This window comes from Rattus norvegicus, chromosome 4 (genome assembly GCF_036323735.1).
Source record: "Rattus norvegicus strain BN/NHsdMcwi chromosome 4, GRCr8, whole genome shotgun sequence".
NCBI classification, from domain to species: Eukaryota; Metazoa; Chordata; class Mammalia; order Rodentia; family Muridae; genus Rattus; species Rattus norvegicus.
Window position 1 is genome coordinate 179,754,337 of NC_086022.1, and position 23,882 is coordinate 179,778,218.

The following is a 23,882-nucleotide window of genomic DNA, read 5'->3' on the forward strand; positions in this document are numbered from 1 at the left end:
TCAATCCGTACTCCCTCCATCAAGACCCTGTTGACTGACAGAGCTGGCTTGGTCAGGTGGCTTCACAATGTCGGAGCTAAGTACAGAGGTACAGTGAAGGACACCTTGTGTGTGTGTGTGTGTATGTGTGTGTGTGTGTGTTTATGGATGGATGGATAGATAGATAGATAGATAGATAGATAGATAGATAGACAGACAGACAGACAGACAGATGGATGGACAGACAGATAGTTCTAGCTCTTGGTGGTGCCTTCTTGGAATTTGGCAGGAATTTGACATGGGGCTAGGACAAGGAAGCAGACTCAAGATGAATACAATATAAAAGGAAGTGTTCTTTGTATCTTGATGGGTCTTGTTGAGACCCTGATTACAGTAATCATGGGGTCTTTGTCTACACTTTGTTTGTTTCTTGACTACTCCATTTATGCCTTAGGACTGACCATACTCTTTTTTTTAAATGATAGGGTTTTTTGTTTGTTTGTTTGTTTGTTAAAGATTTATTCATTTATTATATATAAGTACACTGTAGCTGTCTTCAGATACACCAGAAGAAGGCATCAGATCTCTTTAGAGATGGTTGTGAGCCACCATGTGGTTGCTGGGAATTGAACTCAGGACCTCTGGAAGAGCAGTCGGGACTCTTAACCACTGAGCCATCTCTCCAGCCCCTGTTTGTTTGTTTTTAAGATTTATTTTATGTAGATGAGTACACTGTAGCTGTCTTCAGACACACCAGAAGAGAGTGTTGGATTCCATTACAGATGACTGTGAGCCACTATATTGGTTCTGGGATTTGAACTTAGGACCTCTGAAAGAGCAGTCAGTGCTCTTAATTGCTGAGCCATCTCTCCAGCCCGACCATATTCTTTGTGTATACCTAGAATGATATAAAAGCAGACTGGAGAAAAATAAAACCACTTCAGCTTCAGAACTGGTCGGGGTCATGTTATAGTGTTGTCTGATCATCTCTTTCTTTTCACTCCTCCCTCCCGTTGAGACGCTGTTGACTGACTGAGCTGACTTGGTCAGGTGGCTTCACAACGTCAGAGCTGAGTACCACGGTAGAGTGAAGGAGATGGTGGGAAAAGGAAGCACACGTGAGGGAGAGTTTGGGCCAGCAGTGAGTAAACCCTGTAAGAATGGGCAGGGAAATGGTAGGATGTTTTTTGTACGTATGCTTAAAGGTATGCTAAAGTCTAGAGGAGTCGAGATACATCAAAAAACAGCTTACCCAGTGTCTGATTTTTTATAGAAATCTGTCCTTGGTTCCCTGAGGAAGATATAAGTTTACAGACATGGGAGAAAGTGGGAGAAGGGATAAACGGGTACCACACAACATATGGTCCTGAGAAAATTCCCGTAGATGCTTTTGGCCCTTGGACCTTTAATTAGAGATACCTTAGGTCCTAGACATGAAACTATAAAATTAGGTAAGATATTAGAAGACACGGGTGGTGAAAGCAAGACGATGCTGTCCCTTCAGCACCTCCTATTTCTGAGGCGTCAGACAAGGCAGGAAAGAGGGGTGATGAGCTCTGGATCCCAGAGACAAAATTGAATTGGAGGAAGAAGCTGCTAAATATCATAATGAGGATTGGCCTCCTTTACGGGATTCTTTTAAGGTATTTTTTTTTTTTGCAAAGGAACAGGCAAGGATATCCCGGAGACAGAAGAAGGTGAAACAAACAAACAAACAAAAAAACAATTAGCTGGGCTTGTTGAAAGACTTGAGGACGGCATCGGAAGCTCAGATTCTGAGGAGGACGTACCAATAGTAGAGCCCAAAATGGAAGAGTTTTGCCTACTCTGGGGACCCTAAAGAGCAGCAGGAATGAAGGGAAACCTCGTCCCTTAAATGCAAGTGTTACTCTGCTGTCACCTGTTCAGGCCGCACTGAAACAGGCTGTAGAACAAGGGGAGGATGTACAAGGATATGCGTTTCAATGCCCAGGGTTTGACGCACAGGATCAGCAGGGGAACACTGTTAGATGCAACACTCCCATTCCTTTTGAACATCTAAAGGAAATGCAAACCACCTGTGCTCAGTATGGACCTACTGCTCCATTCACCATGGCTACATTGGATGGCCTGTCCACTGAGGCTCTTTCGCCTGCAGACCGGAAACAGCATGCTTGTGGGGAGGAGATTATCTGTCATGGAAAACGGAATGTTTTTGAAAGATGCCAGCAGACAGCCTCGTCGAGCGTTAGAGCTGACAATCCAGTTACCTATGAGATGTTAGCAGGAGAAGGTCGATATGAGGATACACAGAATGGGCTACAATTTAATCCTGGTACTTATGCTCAAATTGGTGCCAGTGCTCTAGGGCCTGGGATACTTTGCCTAATAAAAGGGATTTGTCTCAAGATATCTCAAAAATAAGGCAGGGATCTGATGAACCTTTTCAGGAGTTTGTTGATAGGCTGATTAAAGCATCAGAGAGAGAGAGTTTGGAGATGCTAATGCTTTGATCCTTTCAGCCAAACAATTGGCTTATGAGAATGCAAACTTGGCCTACCTGGCTACCATAAGACCTTAGAGAAAGACTGGAAGTGGAACCATTACCACTGTGTTAGATTATGTTTGGTCCCTCTTACGAGCAGGGTGTGGCTATAGCTGCCGCATTGCAGGGAATTACTGTTATGTTTCAACAGACTGGAAAAGGGAAGTGGAGGGTCAATGGGCCTCCTGGAAGTTGTTTTGGGTGTGGACAGATAGGGCACCAAGTGAGGAGTTGTCCAAATAGAACTCAGAAAAAATAGTGATGAAAAAAACCAGGACTCTGTCCTAGACACAAGTGAGGGCTGTGCTGAGCTTCTGAATGCAGGTCTAAGAGAGGTAACTTAGGAAATCCTCTCCCTTAGGGAGAGGGGGCCAGCCCCAAGCCTTGAAACAATGTTACTGGGCAATGCGGTTCGCTCCTCAGCAAAACAATCCTTTCAGGATCTCTTTCAAGCCACCCCGGGCAGCCCAGGACTGGACCTCAGTTCCCCCACCTACACAGTATTGTAGGGGATCAGGCGCTTCCTACTGGAATATGTGGTCAGTTACTGTCAGGAACTGTAGGACTGCTACTGTGAAGAGTGCCACTGTGGCAGGATTGATGATTGCCCCAGGAGTTATAGATGCAGATTACACTGGGGAAATTAAAATTATGACTTCTGTACCTACACATAGTTCTGTCATTCAACCAGGACAGAGAATTGCTCAATCACTCCCTAGACTGTTGGTTATGACAACAAATAAGGTTAAAACTAAGGTTCAAGGAGCAAAAAGGATTTAGTTCTTCCGATGCTTATTGGATCCAAGCGATAAAAGCCTAAAGACCTGAACTAGTTTTAAGAATAAATGGAAAAATATTTACAGGGCTGCTGGAATCAGGGGCAAATGGATCTGTAATGACCTCTATTCAGTGACCTGGATCTTGGCCTAGAACCACTGTTACTCAATTACAAGGGATAGGGCAAAGTCAGAGTCCTAAGCAAAGCAGTGATCTCTTACACTGACAAGGAGGGTCACCAAGGATGTTTTGAACCTTACATGGTTTCTAATTTGCCTGTTAATTTGTGGGGAAGATATGCAAAGAAGGACATGGGAATCCTTTTATACAGTCCAAACAACAAAGTTACACTAAAAATGTGTGATTATTCCAAAGATTAGGAAAACAAAATCAGGGAGAATTAGAACCCATTCTTGTTACCCCCAGGAAAGGAAAACCAGGTCTAGGGTATTTTTAATGGAGATGATTGACACTTCATGTAGAAAAAAATTACTTGGGAAAGTTGTCTTCCTGTATGGGTAAATCAGTGGTCGCTTACTTCAGAAAAAAAATTCCAGCCACTCAACAGCTAGTGCAGGAGCAATTGCAAACTGGACACACTGAACCTTCTAGTTCCTCCCTGGAATTCACCTAAATTTGTAATAAAGAAGACAATCAGGCCAGTGGTGATTATTGCAAAATTTACGAAAGATTAATGAAACCATGGAACTTACGGGGGCATGACAACCGGACTTGCCTACTCGAGCTGCTGTTCCAAAAACATACATGCACAATTATCAGAGATTTAAAAGATTGCTTTTATACTACTTTGCATTCTGATAATAGCAAGTGGTTTGCATTTAATGTGCCTGCTTGTAATTCTAAATAACCCATGAAGTGATATCATTGGAAAGTTTTGCCTCAAGGACTGGCCAATAGCCCTACATTATGTCAAAATTGTGTTGCTTCTTCAATACCAGAGGTTAGGATTTTGAATCCTTCTGTGTATATTACTCATTATATGGAAGATATTTTATTGGCTGATCCCTCTGAAGGAGTTTTACTATAAGCTTTATTTTTTAAAAGATTTATTCATTTATTATATATAAGTACACTGTAGCTGTCTTCAGATACACCAGAAGAGGGCATTGGATCTCTTTACAGATGGTTGTGAGCCACCATGTGGTTGCTGGGAATTGAACTCAGGACCTCTGGAAGAGCAGTCAGTGCTCTTAACCTCTGAGCCATCTCTCCAGCCCTACTATAAGCTTTAAAATCTTAGGGATTAGTTGTTGCTCCAGAAAAGATTTCAAAGACAATATCCTTTTCAATATTTAGGACATCAGTTATATCCTAAACAAATTGTGGCACAGAAAATTCAAATAATACTTGCTTTAATTGATTTTCAAAAGCTGTTAGAGGATATTAATTGGCTAAGCCCTCATCTTAAGTTTACCCCAGGAGAACTTAAATCCCTGTTTGATATTCTCAAGGGGGATGCAAACCCTAATTCCCCTCGGCAATTAACTGATGAGGGACGAATATCTTTGCAGAAAGTAGGAAGCTGTTAGCCAACAGCAGATACATTATATAGACCATAACCAATTGTTGGCTGTTTGTATTTCTGCTACTTCTTATGTGCCCACAGCAGTTCTTTGACAAAAGGGACCATTCATGTGGACTCATCTTTCTTCGTCTCCAAGTTTTAACACCCTACTATGAAGCTGTTGCTGTGTTAATACAGAATTGTAGGATAGAGTCAGGAAGTACTTTGGGAAAGAACCCAATGAAACATTCATTCCTTATTCCAAACAGCAATTAATTTGGTTATTGCAGAATACTGATATTTGGCCTATTGCATGCACAAACTTTTCAGGCAAAATTGATAATCATTATCCGAAAAACAAGTTGTTACAATTTGCCTCTATGCATGCTTTTGTATTTCCTGTAAATCTGCACATGCAGCCCATAGAGGATTGCTTACTTGTATTTACAGATGTCTCATCTAATGCAAAGGCAGCATATGTAATTGGATTATGTGTTCATTCTCTTGAGTCCCTACCCCACCCCACTTCAGCACAGATAATTTAATTATGTGTGGTAGCTGCTATTTTTGAAATGTTGAAAAATCAAGCTTTCAGTTTGTATACTGATAGCCACCAATATATAGCTCATGGTTTACAATTGCCTGAAATGGTTAATTCTGCAATTATTTATGCAAATACAACGTGCTGTTCCTTACTTTATAGGACATTGAAGAGCTCATACTGGACTGCCCAGATTCCTTAGTGAGGGCAATGCCACAGCAGATTTGCAACCAGGCAGATCATAGGCCTTACACAGGAATAATTGGCCAAGCGATCTCATTCTTTACATCACCAAAACAGTAAAAGCTGGGGACAACAACTTGGTATTTCTAGAGAATGTGCACATCTAATTGTACAGACTTGTCCTGAATGTCCTCAACTTTTTCCCGTACCACATAATGGTGTTAATCATGGAGGACTTGTACCTAATCAATTACAGCAAATGGATGTTACTTATATTTCTGATTTCGGAAGATTAAAAATATGTACATGTGACTATTGAGACCTTCTCAGGCTTTCTTGTTGCAACTGCTTCAACAGGAGAAGCAACTAAAAATGTAATTACTCATTGCCTACGCTGCTTCTCTGTATTGGGTGTTTCAAGTCATATGAAGACAGATAATGGAACTGGCTACTGCAGTCAAGCATTTGGGACTTTCTGTCAACAATTTAATATTACTCATATTACTGGGGTTCCTTATAATCCCCAAGGACAAGATATTGTGGAACGGGTCCATGGAACTTTAAAACAATTATCTTTGTTAAATAAAAAAAAGGGGGAGTTACATCTCCAAACACACACAAAACTCTTTAAAACATGCTGTTCTTACTTTAAACTTTTAAAGTTTGGATGGTCATGGGCGTTCAGCCGCTGAGCGATTTTTGTCAACCTCACACTCCCACTACATACGCTTCAGGGAAATGGAAACCCTGTGCTCACAGGAACGACGGTCATGTTTGCGGCTTTTCACAGAGAGGAAGTAGAGCATGGTGGCTGACAGAAAGGCTGGTGAGGCAAATGGCACAATCCCATCCTCCTGCTGATCCCCTTGGATGATGACAACGGTTCCTGCATAAAATGAAATCTGCTAGGCCTGTGTTCCCGACCCACCACTGATACATCCAGCAGTGTGGTCCAGACTGGAGATTCTCGTGACCAGCAATACCCAAACTCCTTGGATCACCCTGGACAGGGGAGTCAACTTATAATAAGACCACGACTTTCAATGCATTTGGTGATGGGATTGCTGTTCGCTTCTTCGTGAAGAATAGTACAAAGGATGGGTGTGTTTCTGTGTTCACTCAAATTTGGAAGGAAAACGTTTCACAAAGCATAGAAATGGGCGAGCCTAATGGGAATCTGCCCTGATCCTCATGAGATATGACCTTGTGGGTCTGAAACCACAGAGAATGGGGAACTGGCATTTAACAAAATTGTCAAATGGGAAGAATGTTATAATCAACCACCAATGTGGTTTAATGTTCCTAACAATATGCAAATTATTGATCGGGCAGTGAATCAATCGAACATTGGGCAAAAGGAGATGTCCATAGGTCTTCGGTAATCTGAAGCAGGCCATTCCCAGCAGCATATCTGGAAGTTAGCTGCAGCTCTCTTTGAAGTTACGTTGGCTATAGACAAAATTGGGACAGGATCTGGGTTTGGAACAAGTGTTAGTGCATGTGTTGAAGTTCCTGATCTTTTATTAATTGGTCGTGTTAAAATTACTTTTGTTTCTCTTATGGCATTTAATGTAAACTGTGTTAATTACACACTTTCTAATTGTGTTAGTGCATTGATATCTGGCATGTCTTGTCTACCAAACCACCTTTTGTTTTATTGCCTGTGAGTATAACAGGACCTTGGTATTCTGCAAAAAGCTTACAAATATTGGAAAAAGTGAGTCAGTCTTTAAGTAGAAGCAGGAGGGTAGCGGGCTTGAGTATTACTGGTACAGATGCTTTGATTACATTACTGGCCAGCACCACCGCTTCTGCAATCGCTTAGACACAAGAAATTAAGACAGCTGTTTTTTGCTAATCATTTAGCAAGAAATGTTACTAATGCTCTGAATATTCAAGATTTAGATAGGCGTCTAGAACACCAAATTGATTCTCTTTATGATACCGTTCAAATTATTGGAGAGGAGGTTCAGAGTTTAAGAGTAAGAAGCCATGTTGAGTGTCACATGAAATACCAATGGATTTGTGTCACTTCTAAAATTTACAATGACAGTCACTATAATTGGGAGTAAATTCAAAGACACTATCAGGGTATCTAGCATAATTCTAACACCTCTCTGGATATTTTAACTTTGCACAACGAGATTATGAGTTTAAAGAATGCTGTGGATACTGCTGATAAAATTATTTGTGGCTTAAGGTCAGTATTTCCTTCTTGGTCAAGCTTCAAGAATGGCTTATTATATAGCTCGATCATGTTGGTCCTTCCTGTCCTCGGAATACTTTTATTCCTACCCATTTCGATAAAACTTGCCTTTAACAACATCAACATGTTTGCAGCCAAGATACATGTCTTGAGGCAGAGTCATTAATTTAACAGGCTGGCAGTCAATGATGGGTAAGATTTCACACAGAGCCTTACCTAAGACAGAAATGCAGTGGTTGGTAATACACATTCCATGATGTGTAAGGACGGCATTCTTGTCAGAACTACCTTAGAAAAATGCAGTCTTGTTTGTAAAATAAAAAAAGGAGAGATGTGGAGAGCTTTCAGGGCCCACTTCTAAGAATTGGACATTGGGCCAGGACATAGAAGTAGGCTCAAGACAAATACAGCTAAGAAATGTGTTCTTTGTATTTTGAGGGTCTTGTAAGACCCTGAATACAGTAATCATGGGACCTTTGTCTCTGCTTTGTTTGTTCCTTGACTTCTCTGTTTATGCCTTAGGAGTGACCATATTCTTTGTATGTACCTAGAATGATATAAAAGCAGACAAGACTGACTGGAGTTATGTTATAGTATTGTCTAATTGTCTTTTTTTTTCTTTTTCTTTTCAGTCCTCACTCTCTCCCTCAAGACCCTGTTGACTGAGCTAGCTTGGTTTTATACACACACACACACACACACACACACACACACACAGTGTTGGTGGGTAGAAGGAATGATGTTCCAACAACTTTGTTTTTTCTCCCGGTAAAATCTTTCAAACAGTATAAAATCATGAGGGTGATTATCTTTTAGTTCCAGTGAATGATTATGAAAAAAACAGCATGTTCTCGAATACCTTTGAAAAGCCATTACATAGTACAGGTAAAAAAAAAAACAAATTATTCCCAAGAACCTACGTGCATTCATAACTAAGCAACTTGTTATAGATTAACAAAGTATGGACAAGCAAGGTAATTCTCTCAGACCATTTCTCTTACTGGAAGGCAGCAATTTGCAGTTACGAAGAAAGGATTTTGTAATTTATCCTTTTAAAAATCAGTCATATCTACTTTAAGTCCACAGAATGAATCATAGCAGGAAGTCGGGGGCATAAGTTGGTATAAGAAATCAACCATCACCAGCTGAGTCATAGTGAGAGTCACGTCAGCCAGTGATGTCATTGTTCTTGTTCCCTGACCATAAAAGGCTCCTAGCTTAACTAACAAGAGTCTGCCTTTCTGAACTTCAGAGTATGCCCTAAAATTTTCTACATCAAGCCAGTAGCAAAAACATCTTAACCCAGTTTCACTAACAATTTTACTTTTCCAAATGTTTTCTAAGGGCGGTGGTCATTGCTGACAATGAACGTCTCTAAGTCCTTTCCTAGGGTGGTGATCTGGTCGCCCAGCAATGCTTGACAAAACTCAGGCATCAATGTTGATGTGAATGCCAGAGGTACACCCCAGTGAGGGACAGGAAGCCCCCCTTAGCCTTTTCATATAATTCTTAGATTAGAGGGGTGTGAGGGCAGCAAGCAGCAGAACTCCATAACTGCCTAAGTCCTCAGGACACATGGTCCTCAGCGTTGTTCCTCTCCAAGGTACACCCATCCAGACTGTGTTAACTGGCCAGATCAGCATTCTATAAAGCCATTGGTTGGTCCTCTGCCATGGCTCTCAGCAGGAGTGGTTTCAGGACAGAACAGTGAAGCCAGCAGGGGCTGTGCAATTGTACGTCTCCTAGTGTACAAGGTAACAGATTGCTTCCTGGCACCAGAGCTCCACCCTAAACCAGGAAGGTCACCAAGTGGAGGGCAGGGCATTTTTCTTTCTTCTCTTTTCATTTTTTTTCCAGATTATAATCCATGATACCCCCGTTCTCTTTCCTCCCATCAAACCTCCCATCTGCTGTCTGTCAGCAGAGGGTCCCTGACCCACGAAGCAAGCAGCTGGATGTCTGCAGCTGTGTTTGTTCAAATGGTGGGTGTCTCCAGAAAGTCAGCACTAGTATCTCACTGCCTAAATTCTTTCTGTCCCCCGCCTCGGTGTGGTGGCCCAGGAGGTGCCTTGGGTGGGGTTACAGTCCAGTAAGATAAAGCCAGGCGATACTGGGGTGACAGATTAGCCTGTGGGACAGGAGACATGCATTCAGCAAACTGTCTGTCACGAATGTTTTGTTCCTGAGGCACTAAGACGCCCAGCAGACTCAGGAGAGGAGCGGTTACTCTCCCTCCCCACGTCCCCATAATTTCCCCCCCTCTAACTGTATGGAGGGAATAACAGAGCAGTGTCCTGCATCCAGTCCACCTCCACAAGGGTCTGCTGCCTCCAGTGTCCCTCTCTTCAGTACCATGGTGACAAGCAGGATTTACCTCTTCAGAGAATGGAACAATGGAGGTCTTTAAACCAAGGGCCTCGGCCCTGCTCTGTCGGGCAGTCAGGATGCAGCCCCACTAGCAGGGCACACAAACCCCACTGTGACTGGAAGTGGTTCTCAATTCGGCGAAGCTGGAAGAAGGGACAGGGATTTGTGGTGGCTTGATGACACGGGAGGGCTTGGGACACAATGACCTACGCTACTCATTTATTTCTTCATGCCCAAGCAACTTCTGTGACTTATCCCTCGGTGACGTGAAAGAAAAGCTCTGATGTTTTTAGAGAGAGCGAAAAGCATGGATGAAAAAGGAAACGGGGACCGCGCTGCCACGATGCTCCCTCCCACAGATGTTTTCTGCCAGGCAAACCTTGGGAGAGACTTAAATAAAGGCTCACCAAGGACAACACCGCAGGCTGGAGACATGACTCTGAGTGAGAAAGGGCATTCCCACCAAGCCTGAAAACATGAGTTTGATCCCCCAGACCCACGAGGTTTGTGGGAACTGACCCACCACGGGTCAGACCGTAAGTGCACCATAGAGAATGTGCACCCTCACGCATCCGCATGCGCACACACACACACGCACACACACACACACACACACACACACAAAACAAGTATTCTTTCTTTAAAATCATGTTGTAAAGACCTTATCTAGCTCCTTTTCATTTTGCTTGCAGACGAGGTCCCACAGTGTCTCATTTACCTGGAACTCAATGTAGACCATACCAACCTTAAACTAGAGGCAATCCACCTGCCTCTTACTCCATCGTGCTGCCGTGACTGCAGTCATGCACCGTCATGCCTGACTTGATTGACATTATCTTCTATTTCAGAATTACAAGACACTTCGTTTCACAAACTAGAATCCTTATCAGATGGAACTGATTGGTTAACATGTCTATCAGATGTACAAACTGATCGTGTTACCACCAGAAAAATAGGCTGATAAGGGCTCGGGAAGGTGGGATGATTTGTGTCTGTTTAATTGAGAATAATAGGTGGCATGGAACTTAGGCGTGACCGACCGACTGCATTTTGATTTTTAGCCCGATCAGTATCGATGAGGAGTTGACAACAGTCATTTTGTCTGACTTTACCCAAAAGGTTGTAGCCTGAGAAACTGGCTCTGAAGTCTCTCTGTGTGGGGGCCCCCTTTGGAAAGTGCTGCAACTTGAAGAAACCAGTTCAATCCCATATTTCGTAGAGTGTGGATGGCTGCCTTCTTCAGCTCCAGAGCGGCGACCTCATTCCCTCGTAAATGTCTAGTGTCTGCTATGTTGTACGACAAATGTATGAAAACTGGCGAATCATGCAAACCTGGTGGGGCAAGTGGAGCCCTGCCGCCAGACAGAAACCAGGAAGGTTGAGGGGATTCAGAAACCCCTGTAATTCTACCTGAGAATGGTAGGCGTTTCGTCTACTCCTGACCCAGTTCCTGCCCTGGAGCACGTGATCCTGACGCCCCACAAGAGGATCTTGACAACTAGTCATGCAGCACAGAACACAGAGTTCTCCATATTAATGAGGTATCTAGATGGCCCCTCCAGGGTTTAACCAATAAGCTTCCCTTCCCTGACATTCCTTCCTGCAAAAGGTATTTAATCTCTGGTCCGCCCTGAGTAAGCTGTATGCACCCACCATTTTTATCATGAATAAACAGTTTGGACAAACAGGGACTGTCTCTCTCATCAAGAACCTCCTTGGGGAGAAGCTTTGTCATACAGAGCCCCACTGACTAAATCTCTTACAGAAGGCCCCTCTGCACTATGGACACTCATCCCTGAGCTAAGCCAGAGTTCTCCCTCCCCCAGCCCAGGACTCATCACTGGCCCGCGGGCCCCCTACATTCCCAACTCCATGCGGTTCCCAGAGGCACCTACGTGTCCAGGAACCCCATATTTGCCCCCAGAGGGCGTTGGCTCTCACCCTGTGGTTGGGGGCCCCCATTTTAGGCTGTGTCCCACCACCCCTGAGTATGTCTTTTGTGAACCTAGAAACCCGCTGCCTGTGAAGATGGACTGTAGCCTCGCACATCCCCTTTTTCACACGTTGTTCACACACCTCAGTAGTGTTGGAACTCACAGACCCACAAAACCTACCATGGTTTTGTTTAAAACAAAGACCAAGCGTGATGGTACACATCGTCAATCCCAGCAGTTGAGAGAGAGCGGAGGGGCACAGCCGGCCTGCATTCCCTGGGCACCTTTAACCCCAGCACTCAAAAGGCTGAGAGGCAGGTGTGCTGGAGCCTGGTCCACATAGTGAATCCCAGGCCAGCCAGAGCAACTAGTTGAGACTCTGTTTCAAATGATCAAACGAAACAAAAGTAGGTTTTAAATGTAGCTTTAGATTCACTGAGGTGGTTCCGTACACTGCTTCTACCTCTTCACAGGATGCTTTTTTTTTTTTTTTTTTTTTTGCCTTAGTCCAAAGTCCACAGACGTGCCACTGGGACTTTTGTGTGTTTTCTTGTTTTGACTTGTGGCAGGTTGTGGCTGTACCTATGAGCACTCTGACTCTGACTAGTTGTCCAACCCGTGCCTCTGGGAACCATGAGGAGTCAGGAATGTAGGGGGCCTGTGGGCCAGTGATGAGTCCTGGGCTGGGGGAGGAAGAACTCTGGCTTAGCTCAGGGATGAGTGCCCACAGTGCAGAGGGGCCTTCTGTAAGAGATTTAGTAAGTGGGGCTCTGTATGACAAAGCTTCTCCCCAAGGAGGTTCTTGATGAGAGAGACCGTCTTCTCCTGCAGTAGTGGCTACGAGGCACTCATGGGGTGTGACGCACACCCGAGTCAAGAGCTCCTTTGACATCATGTGTAATTTGTGAAACCTGAGTTGTATATAATTTGGGGAGCAGAAAAGAACCATAGAACCAGAACTCCGTAGAGCACAGTTGCAGCCTGACATTATGACAGCTGGACAGAACTGAGAAAGACACTTGAGCTTACACAATCCACAGGGGCTTTTGGCAAACTGAGACCGCAAGGCCACAAGGCTGTCCTGTTTCCTGAGAAAACTGGTTACCCTTTCCTGGGTGGCTAGAGTCAAACACAGAAAAGCCAGTTTACCACTGAGGTTCCTTAAATGTTCACATGCAGCCCAGACCTCCCAGAAACTTACTTACGTTGCTTTTCTTCTCTAAAGCCCAGGAGGGTGATATTTTTTGCCAATTACCTGGCATGGTTTTACCTTTGTAAGGAAGCTTGATACATGACAGTCCTAGTTTAGGAAGCAGGTCCTTAATATTTTTTAGTGTTACAATTTTTTTTTTAATTTTTGATTGTGTTCCTTTTTAAGGCAGGGTCTCAAGGAGCCTAGGCTCGTCTTGAACAATCTGTGTAGAATTTCCAAATTGTGAGAAAACGATCAAGCTCTCACTAGGTTACCCACACTGAAGAGGAAGGCTCCATAGGTAGGAGCAGCTGTTGTTCTTCCAAAGGACCCAAGTTTAGTTCTCAGCACCCATACGAGGTTGCTCACAACCACCTTTAACTCTAGCTCCAAGAGATCCAGTGTCCTCTTCTAACTTCTGTGGGTAAGTACACTCACATGTGCACACTCACACACGCAGGTGCACACACACACTCACACACATGCACACACAGTTAAAAAACACAATAAATATTTTTAAGGTTTAAAAGAAAATCAGACTGGCAGATCCTGTAGAGTGCAGCTGAGTTCACACACACACACACACACACACACACACACACACACACACACACACACACGGCTGCACAGGAGCTCAGGGCCTCTGTGTCACTGTCTTCTCCCTCAGGGCCCCTTGACCTTCAGTATGGTCAGAGGCTTAGACAGTGTCACACAATCTTATGTGCTTCATGTGCACATTACAGTCAACCAAGGTCATCATTCTGAGTCAAAAGAAAACCAGGGACAGAGATCCTCCTCTGCCATTAGCTGCGCTGTCTGCCACTGTTTTCCAGTGCCCGAGAGGCGAGTGATAGAATCTGTGGGTGGAGGCCAAGAGCCCAGGATGTTAGTCATGGTTGGGAGGAAGCGACAGCACAAGCTAACAGCACAGAGGGGTAGTTATACAAAAGGGCACCGGCTGGGGTGGCTGTGACCACTCCTCTTACCTCTCTGCCTTGGAGGATGATTGAGAAATGACCTCACTAGGGTCAGGAGCCATTGAACACCTTGGGGAGATAGAGCAGTGGCATAAAGCATTGTAAAGCATGGAGGGCATTTCTCCACTCAGGAGTCGGGGGTTGGAGGCAAGTGGGTGATGCTCTTACTCCCACGGTTATGAGGTCATCTCACTCCCCTAGTCTAGTCATGTGATTGCTTTACTCCCCTGATCATGTGATCATCTTAGTCCCACGGTCTTTCCCAATTCAACTCCAGGGTCCTGCCTTTCTGGCTTCTGGATTAATCTCTTTTGAGTGCCACTGTACCTTGCACAGATGTTCACTGCTCTACTCTGTTCAACTCTACTACACTTTATTGTGTTGGCTGCCCTGCCACCTCTCAACACAGCTGTTTCTCAAGACTAAGTCTCAAAGAGAGACTCGGTGGGAACGGGTGCTTGCTGCCAAGCCTGGGGAACACCATGGTGAGAGGGGAGACCTGACTTCCCAAAGCTGTCCCCTCATCTCCATGCTCTCCGGCTTGTACAAGACCACACAATACTCTTTTTTTTTTTTTCGGAGGTGGGGACCGAACCCAGAGCCTTGCACTTGCTAGTCAAGCGCTCTACCACTGAGCTAAATTCCCAACCCCACAATACTCTTTTAATAAAAGAATAAGAACCCTTAAGTTACAGTGTGAAGCCTAGTCACCTCGGAGAGAGCTAGTTATGCCAAGGTTCAATTATATGAACATTAAACCAGCTACTGTTTGCAAGTCGTTATTGCAGTGTATAACGTTAAAGACACATTTAGATCTCTTTTACTGGGGAGAGAGGCTGTTTGTTTGTTTCTGTTTGTTTGCTTTGGAGATGGGAGCTCACGTTATCCTGACTGCCCTCAAACTTGTGGTTACTCGTTTGCCCAAAGACACATGCACACATTCAGGTGTGCACAAAATTAAATGAATAAATGTGAAACTAAATAAAAATATGCACGAAAGCCTTCCGTAAAGCTGTCAGGAAGAGCAAGCTTAGAGCAAACATGAGGGGTAATTAATTTTCATTAATTTCATGTTAGCTAGTAGGAATATTAATGTCGAACAGGAACATTTAATAGAAATGTGGAAGTTTGAGTAGGAATGGCCCCCATAGACTCATGTGTTTGATTTCTTGGTCCTTAGGAGTGGCACCATTAGAAGTGGCCTTGTTGGAGTAGAGGAGGCCTTGCTGTGGGAGTGGGCTTCGAGGTCTCATGTGCTCCAGCTATGGCCAGTGTAGAACACACTTTCCTTCTGCTGCCTATGGACCAGACGTAGACCTCTCAGCTCCTCCTCCAGCACCAAGTCTGCCTGCCCGATGCCATGCTTCCTGCCATGACGATAATGGACTAAATGTCTGGACTGCAAACCTGCCCCAGTTAAATGGCTTCCTTAAAAAGAGCCGCTGTGGGGGTTGGGGATTTAGCTCAGTGGTAGAGCGCTTGCCTAGCAAGCGCAAGGCCCTGGGTTCAGTCCCCAGCTCCAAAAAAAAAAAAAAAAAAAAAAAGAGCCGCTGTGGTCACGGTGTCTCTCCACAATAATCGAAATCCTAACCAAGACTCGGCCTCCTTGCACACTTTATAGCTGTACTTAAGTTCCACATAACCCGGACTGGCCTCAAACTTTCTACTTACCTTCGAGTGACCTTGAATGATCCTCCTGTCTCCACCTCAGCATTGAATGCCTAGACTACAGGCATCCATCACCGTGCTCCATCCTCTATTCTAACTCTCTATCTTTTATCTTCAGAGTTCAACGAAGTATTTATTATGATTTTACAATTTGCTGAACTAACATTCAGGACAAAGACCATCCCGGCCAGCTAATCGGAAACAGAACAGACTTGGCAGAATTCCCCTTCTGTGTGGTGATGGGATGTTGAATGACTGTCTGGTGCAAACCCACCTCGGCCTCGTGCAGGACGGACGCAAACTGCGTCTCAGCTGTGTGCTGATCAACCGTGGCTTCTCCGGGTGAGCTCCCCAACAGGTACACTTATGTTCGTGCTCATAGAGAATCAGTATTTGGGGCTGGAGAGATGGCTCCGTGGTTGAATGCTGACTGCTCTTCCAGAGGTCCTGAGTTCAATTCCCAGCAACCACATGGTGGCTCACAACCATCTGTAATGGGATCCGACACCCTCCTCTGGTGTGTCTGAAGACAGCTACAGTGTACTCAGTATTTGACGTCAAAATTTGTGTCAGAGGCTCCCTCATAGAGGGCTACATGAGACTGCGTCAAAGAACGGAAACTAAACAAGACTTCCACAGGTGAACATCAGGCAGGGCCAAAACACCAGTGGTGCACACTAAGGTCTAGACTGTACACACCAATTGATCAAATATCCAGGTTTATACCTCAAAATAAAGAATTAAAAAAGCACAAACGACTAGCTTTTGTGGTGAGACTGCCTTATGTTTATCCCTGACTAGCTTAGCAATGAAGGAGGCTCAGACTGTGGTTGTTTTACTTGGCTTTGACCATTACTGAGTGGTGACTCCTAATCTACTTTTCTAACTGCTACCCTGGCTACCTCCCCAGCGGTGTACCCCAAATACACCCCTGGCCACATGCTCCTGGTCCTTCTTCCCTCCTGGCAGTTTCTCCTCCCCTCCTGTTCTTCCTCCTTCTCCTCCAGGTCTCTCCTCATTCCTCAACCAGGTAACTCAAAACACACCCACCTCTGATCCCTGCAGCGATTGGCTGTAGCCAACTTTATTTAACTAATAGTTATAAATCGAGGAACAACATTCGCACAACAAAAGCTTGTAAACACGAGAGTTCACTCACAGGCCTAGACCTTCCCATACAGAGTTTAGCATTGCAGTACATAGATAGCAATGGGCCAAATTTCAACAGCTTTAGTTTGGAATTTTTGTCTTGTTTTATTTTGTTCCTTAGTTAATCTAAGACTATTTTAATGTACAGCAAAGTTAACAGTTTTTTGAATCCCAAAGAGCCAGGGTTTTTAGTACAACTAAAAATTATTGCTTATTGCATAATTATGCCCTTACATAGTTTCCTGGTTTTTTTTTCTTTCATTTCTTGTTGTTTTGAGTTTTTGTTTGTTTTTCTGTTTTCACTAGAGAAGATCTTGATATATTTGTGGCCCTAACTGGTCTCATACTTAATATTCAGCCTACACTGACCTCAGATTCTTGGCAAACTTCCTGCTTTGGTTCCTAATTGCAGGAGTTACAGGTTTGTACCACCATGGTTGGCTATTTTCTTCCATTTTTTTCTGTTTGTCTTTTCTATTTATATTCTTTTTCTGTATTCCCAGAATATTATTATTTAACATTTTCTCTTTCCTGAAGTATGGAGCCCATGGTGGAAATCATACATTCAGTGGTACCCACACTCCATGATAACCCCACACTCCATGGTAACCCCACACAAATAAACAAAAGTCACACCTGGAGAGATGGCTCAGTGGTACAGAGAACTTCCTGCTCTTCCAGGGGATCTGAACTCAGTACCCAGCACCCACATCAGGCTGCTCATAAACATCTGCAATTCCCATTCCAGGGGTTCTTCTGCCCTTTGATGGCACCCACAGATGCGTGGTTTACACGCTTACACACATACAGACAGACATGTGGTATACAGGCTTACATAAATTAAGACAGACATGTAGGATACACGCTAACATACATACACACAAGTGAAAAAATAAAATAAACCTTTAAAAATAAATGAGAGTTGAAGTCTTTCGACAATCTTTCCCGTTAACCAGTAAACACAAGACAAACGTTTTGGGCAATCCATTTTCCGCCAAAAAGTCACCGCCTGTGAGACACACCATGCCGTTGCAGGTGAGCTGTCTAACTTCCAAGCTGTTTTAAGGGCATATACATTCAATTCTAGAAGTAATGTAATTCAGTGAGGGGTTCCAAAGAACTACTTTGAGCAGTGGTGAGCAGCACACGGCTGCCTGTCGGTCTTCAAAGCTCTGCCTTCAGCTCACTTCACGACACCGGGAACCCAATGGGGTCTTCAGAGCTACGCCCGTGGACCAGTGCATCCTAAATCCCAACTTTGTGTTTATTTTATATGTGTCTGTGCATGGGTGAGAGCTCTTCTGCTTGGGAGCTCTGGAGGCCAGACGTCATCAGACTCCATGGAACCGGAACTGGAGTTACAGGCGGTTATGAGCTACACGAAATGCATGCTGGGAACCAAATGCCAGAGCTCCGTAGGAGCAGCAAGCACTCTTAATCAACCACCCACCTCTTAAGTCCTTAAAATGGTTTTTAAAATGGGGCTGCAATTCTCACGTGTGTCTCTGATGGTTTAATGAATGAGCACTTCCTCACCAGCAGTGCTCCAGACGCCCAGCAGGAGGCCTGGTCACGATACAATGCAGACCCTCAGAGCACTGTGTTGCGGTTAAAATAAAAAATAAGTGCGATCGTTCCCGCGTGTCACAGCGCCATGCTGGCCCCCTGGTACTCTCGGACAGGGCGATCGCTCCCTGGCACCGTAGGGCCTTATAGAACTGACATTAGTTTATCTCTGACTAGTACCTCTCCTGGCTGCCTCTCTCCCACACTAGTTCCGGCACCGGAGCGCCATATAGAACTAACACTGATTTATCTCAGCAGCAGCTGGTTCTGCTATCTTCTGGCCCCAGCGGTCCCTCCACTCTCATTGCTAGTCGCCCTGGCCAGCCCTGATCAGCCGGATATTCTCTGGTCCCAGCTACCCAAAAAAATCATGACTCAACAAATTGTAACCCATCAACCAGATTTATATGTTAAATTCTCAATCCACAACACATCCACACAATAAACTTACAACCAATTGATAAGGATATAAACCGCCCACCTAGATAAGATAAATTTGCCTACAGAAATCCATCCCGGCTACCTTGGCCCTTCAGGACCACCCTGATCTGGGTCATCTTTCTCCGTCTCCATCTTGATTCTCCTTCCTTCTCCTTCTCTCCCACCTTACAAAAACTTTGCCCCCACCTTATTTTTTTTTACTGTCCAATCTTGGCCTTGACCTAACTGGTGCCAGCCCTCACCTGAATATTGACATCAACCTACACACTGAACAGTGGCAGGCTCCAGACACCCAGCAGGAGGCCTGGTCATCATACGCTGCAGACCCTTAGAGCACTGAGCAGCTGTTCCTGAGAAACCATGACAAAACCAAGGCTGCCCACATTACAGCCAAGAAGTGAGCGGCTCGGTGAGATTTTCTGTGCTTCCTGGGAATGCCATGTCTGCCCCATAGAGAGGAGGGCAGCTGTGACAATGACATCAAACACGCAGAGCCACCATCTCAGTACATTAACAGAAGCTCCCTAGCATGCACTGACCATTCCCCTAAAATTATTACATATTTAAAGGAATCTTGGGAGCTGAGCTGGGGGCCTTAGTGGGTAAGGCACAACCGTAAGGGTCTGACTTCAAATCCCCAGAGCTCAGTAACACCAGGTTGATGCCTTGCATCATTGATTCCTGGAAACTCACAGGCTAGCTTCCCGTTTCAAACAGGGAAGGCAAAGAACATGAGAAATTGCCTGTGATGGTTTGCATATGCTTGGCCCAGGGAGTGGCACTATTAGAAGGTGTGGCCTTGTTGGAGGAAGTGTGTCACTGTCGGGGTGGGCTTGGAGACCCTCCTCCTGACTGCCTGAGGATGCTCAGTCTGTTCCTGGCTTCCTTCAGCTGAAGATGTAGAACTCAGCTCCTCCTGCACAATGCCTGCCTGGATGTTATGATGCTGCCATGTTCCTGCCTTGATGATAAATGGACCGAACCTCTGAAGCTATAAGCCATCCCCAATTAAATGTTGTCCTTTATAAAATTTACATTGGTCATGGTGTCTGTTCACAGCAATAAGACCCTGACTAAGACGTTGCCCTCTGACCTCCACACATGTGTGATGGCATGCGCATGCTTGCATTTACACACATAAATGGGCAGGCACCAGCACCTCTCATATACGTACACACAGAAGACAATGGTTCGGTGAGATGGCTCCATAGATACCAAGCCTCATCTCTTCAGTTCTATCCTGGTGACTGATCCCCATAGTGAACAGACAGAACAAACCCTCAAAAGCTCTCCCTAGGGCCTGGAGAGATGGCTCACTGAGTAAGAAACTGGCTGCTCTTGCAGAAGACCTGGGTTCGATTCCCAGCATCTATAGGGTGACTCACAACCTGTAACTCCAGTTCCTTCTTCTGGCGTCCACGTGGTGCACAGACCTGCATGCAGCCAAAGTGACTTTGAGACTTACTGCTCAATAAGCTTACCCCTCCCTAGTTCTTTCTTAGCTCTGGCTGGCTGGTTCAACTCAGCCCTTCTGGTTCAAACTCCTCTCCAAGCTGACTGATGCAGTCTGGCTTCTTTCAGCTTCTGACTGAGTTGCTCTGCTTGGCCTTATACTGACTTTGGCAACTATTCTAATCTGGCTCCTTCTCATTCTCCTCTGACTTGTTCTGTCTTCACCTGTACCACCTGTGCCACCTGTACCACCTTGCCACCTGTACCACCTGTGCCACCTGTACCACCTGTGCCACCTGTACCACCTGTGCCACCTATCTCCGTACAACTGCCCCAGTAAAGCTGCCTTCTTCCTCTCTACTGTTCTCTCAAGTAGCTTCAGGTTCTTCTCTCTTCTCGCGCGTTAGGCGTATCCTAGTCTGTCAAATCTTTCTCTGATCTGTCACTTTGTCTGCCACTCTATTAGACAGCACTTTCGAACATGGATGTTTCCTTCTACAAGCTAACTTTACCTTCATTGCTTAGGATTAAAGGTGTCTGTATTCCAGCCAGAGGGATTAAATCTCGGGGTCCGCAGTGTGATCAAACATCCTGCAAAATCACAGGTATACCAGAAAGCTGTAGCAGTTAGGATCAAGTTTTTAACTTCCTTCCAAAAGATTCCAACCCATTTCAAATATAAAAGTCAGGATCCGATGAGCTGAAAATAATTCTTACACAGACCGCCCCTCCCCAGGAGCCCTTGCAGCCTAGGGTGGCTGCTGTATAGCCAAGAATGGCCCTGAACTCCTGATTCTTCTCTCTCTCCCCCACAAGCACTGGGACTACAGTGTGCTAAGCCTCGATCTCTGAGACTTTTTTTTTTAAATTTCCATTCTCTGTCTCTATGACTCAGGAAGCAAATTAAGCTGAGACAACACCACTCACCCCGCCCCACCCCTCCCAACAAGGCAGTAGGCATCCTGGCTTAGCCCCCTTCATTCGTTATACAGCTTTGAGCCTTGTCAAGGGGGGACACAGCTAGGGAATTTAAACCCCTTAGCTCAACCTGCTTGTGGCTTCCAGCTTTTCTGTATACACAGACTGCCCATCCATGGAGTCTAAGAACTTACATTTTAAGGTAGATGTATACAGAATGAGCAACTAAGAAAGATGGCGGATACATTAAATGTATGTGTGTAAAAATTATAAATGCATATGATTTAGTGAGATAAGATAAAGGATGTAAAAAAGGAGAGAAGAGAGGACGAGGAGGGGAGAGGAGAAAGGGGAGGGGAGGGAAGGAGAGAAGAGAGAAAGGGGGAGGGAGGGAGAGAAGAGAGAGAAAGGGGGAGGGAGCCAGGGAGGGAGGGAGAGGAGGGGAGGGGGGAGAAGGAGAAAGGGGAGCGAGGGAGAGGGAGAGAGAGAGAGAGAAAGGAGAGGGGAGGGGTAAGGGGAGGGAATGGGAGAGGAGAGGAAAGGTATCTGCAAGGGCAGCACAGTAGGAATGGAGAAGTGACAAGAGAAGTGAATTCCCTCCAGAGGCTTAAGCAGTCTGAGTTTCTAACTCCCTCCACCTCCTCAGAAACTGAAACGTGGCTTCGCTCCGTTGCTCCCTGAAACCCACATTTTATTACTGGAATATTCCTTCCGGGAAGCTACGTGACTGCACAACCAACAGAGTATCGTTTCCCTTAGGAAAGGGGGCTTTTCAGACCTGGCAGCTTTTCAGACAGCCAGGGCTCTGGCTCTGGAAAATATCTTTAAACGCCTCAGGCTGGCCCAGCCAGCCACCTCAGATTATCTTTAGAATACAACGCCTGCACACTCCCGTCCTTCAGGCAGCCCTGAAGCTCGTGATCTGTAACTCTCAGAAGCTTCCGCTTGGAACCTGGGCCCAAAATGACAGAGCTGTCTGCTTTCCGCACCTAAAACGGCCCTCCCCCCAGTTCTATTACACCCATCCAGAAGAGCACCCGAGCATCCTCCCCAAACCCAATCTCTGGGCATCTCAGACGCAAGGATAACGGTTCTTCTTCCTGACTTGGGAAAATGTGGGAGAGGCGCTGTGGCACCTTCTAAATCTGGATACCGTACCCACAGACCCGGGGCACGAACTGGAGTGGGAGCATCTGTGAGTGGAGACGAGGCCGGGTCCCTACGCTTAGAGCCCAGGATGGGGGACAAAGCAAGCTGGTCCTTCCATCCTCCTCTTTCTACCCAGTGTCAGAGATACCGCGCGGGTGGGTGGCCGCATTCCCACATGAACTTCAGCAATACACTTACCTTCATTGCTCTTGGCTGGGGTCGTGGCTCCAGCCCCTGGGTGAAAAATCGAGTCTCTGAGGAGGCGGCGGTGCGGCGACACGTGGCCCTCAGGGTCGGCAAGCGCGGAAGATGGAGAGCTGGGCGCGCTCTGCTGCGGATTGCATCAGCGAATGGCGCAGCAGCGAGCTACAGCCAGACCTCTGGCTCACTCCAGGGTGGGGACACTGCGGGAGGGGAGGTGACAGAGTGAGGACAAATCTGACAGCATCTTTGATTCCTCTGCTAGCTCCCCGGCCCTTCCCCCGAATCATACAGTGCACAAGGGTCTGGTCTCTCGGAACTTGGAAATTTTTAAGGTATTATTTTTGGATAGTAAAGAACAGTTTGGGTTTTTCCATGGTTCCTTCTCAAGCTCCACCCCCACAGTCAATGCTCAAATACGACCACTCTTACCAATTCCTTTTCTCTTTAATTTTTATCACATTTAAATAAATGTAATAGATTTTGTATAGGGGTGGGTGGCGAGGTGGGCAGGGTCCTGTGGTGGACAAGGACAACTGGCAGGAGCCGGTTCTCTCCTTTCACCGCCTGGGCCCTGGCATGAGCTCTCAGTTCAGGTACCTCGGTTCTTAGTTTGCATCCTTTGATATGCACTTACAGACGTTTACAAGGTGAACCGGTCCCCATAACCTGGTCACCTCCTTCCCAGACTCCACACCACGGCGTGGCTGCATTTCTGCCCCTAGCATCAGGCCAGGCTCCCACTGACTGTAACCTTTCTCTAAAGATCTGCAAACGTTCTCTTCACTGAATCTAAGCAGCCGTCTCTGCTGTGAAATGTTCATTCTATACTCCCTGGGAGAGAATAGGCTTTTCCAGGATGCTTTGCCTGCATCCTTTATTTAAAACAAAAAAGGTTTTCTTTCTTTTCGTTTTTTCTTTTCTGGTGCTTGGAATGGAACTGCCCAGATACAATGGAGGCCGAATTATCCTTCTCACCAATGTGCTGCGTCATCTTTGCATCCACACAATAGCAACGGGCCCTTCCCTTCAGGGGACCGCAGCAGTCCGGGGCTTTAACTCAAGCCTCACCGTGGGCTTCAAGTGCTGAATGTAAACACCCTGGGTTATTGTTCATACGGTGGAGCACTGAT

At 45.5% G+C, this 23,882-nt stretch overlaps 1 protein-coding gene across 4 annotated transcripts in view; it reads right to left on the reverse strand.

The window, feature by feature from the left end:
- The window catches only part of Bcat1 (branched chain amino acid transaminase 1), an 82,312-nt gene extending 58,675 nt beyond the window's left edge, over positions 1–23,637 (reverse strand). The window contains exons 1-2 of one of the 4 annotated variants that reach the window (XM_063285688.1): positions 23,350–23,637; positions 22,747–22,952 (exon numbers count right to left, since the gene is read on the reverse strand). In XM_063285688.1, coding sequence (XP_063141758.1) covers positions 22,747–22,752 — 6 coding nt within the window. In that variant the 5' untranslated portion in view covers positions 22,753–22,952; positions 23,350–23,637. 4 annotated transcript variants of the gene reach the window in all.
- Between the last annotated feature and the right edge of the window lie 245 nt (positions 23,638–23,882).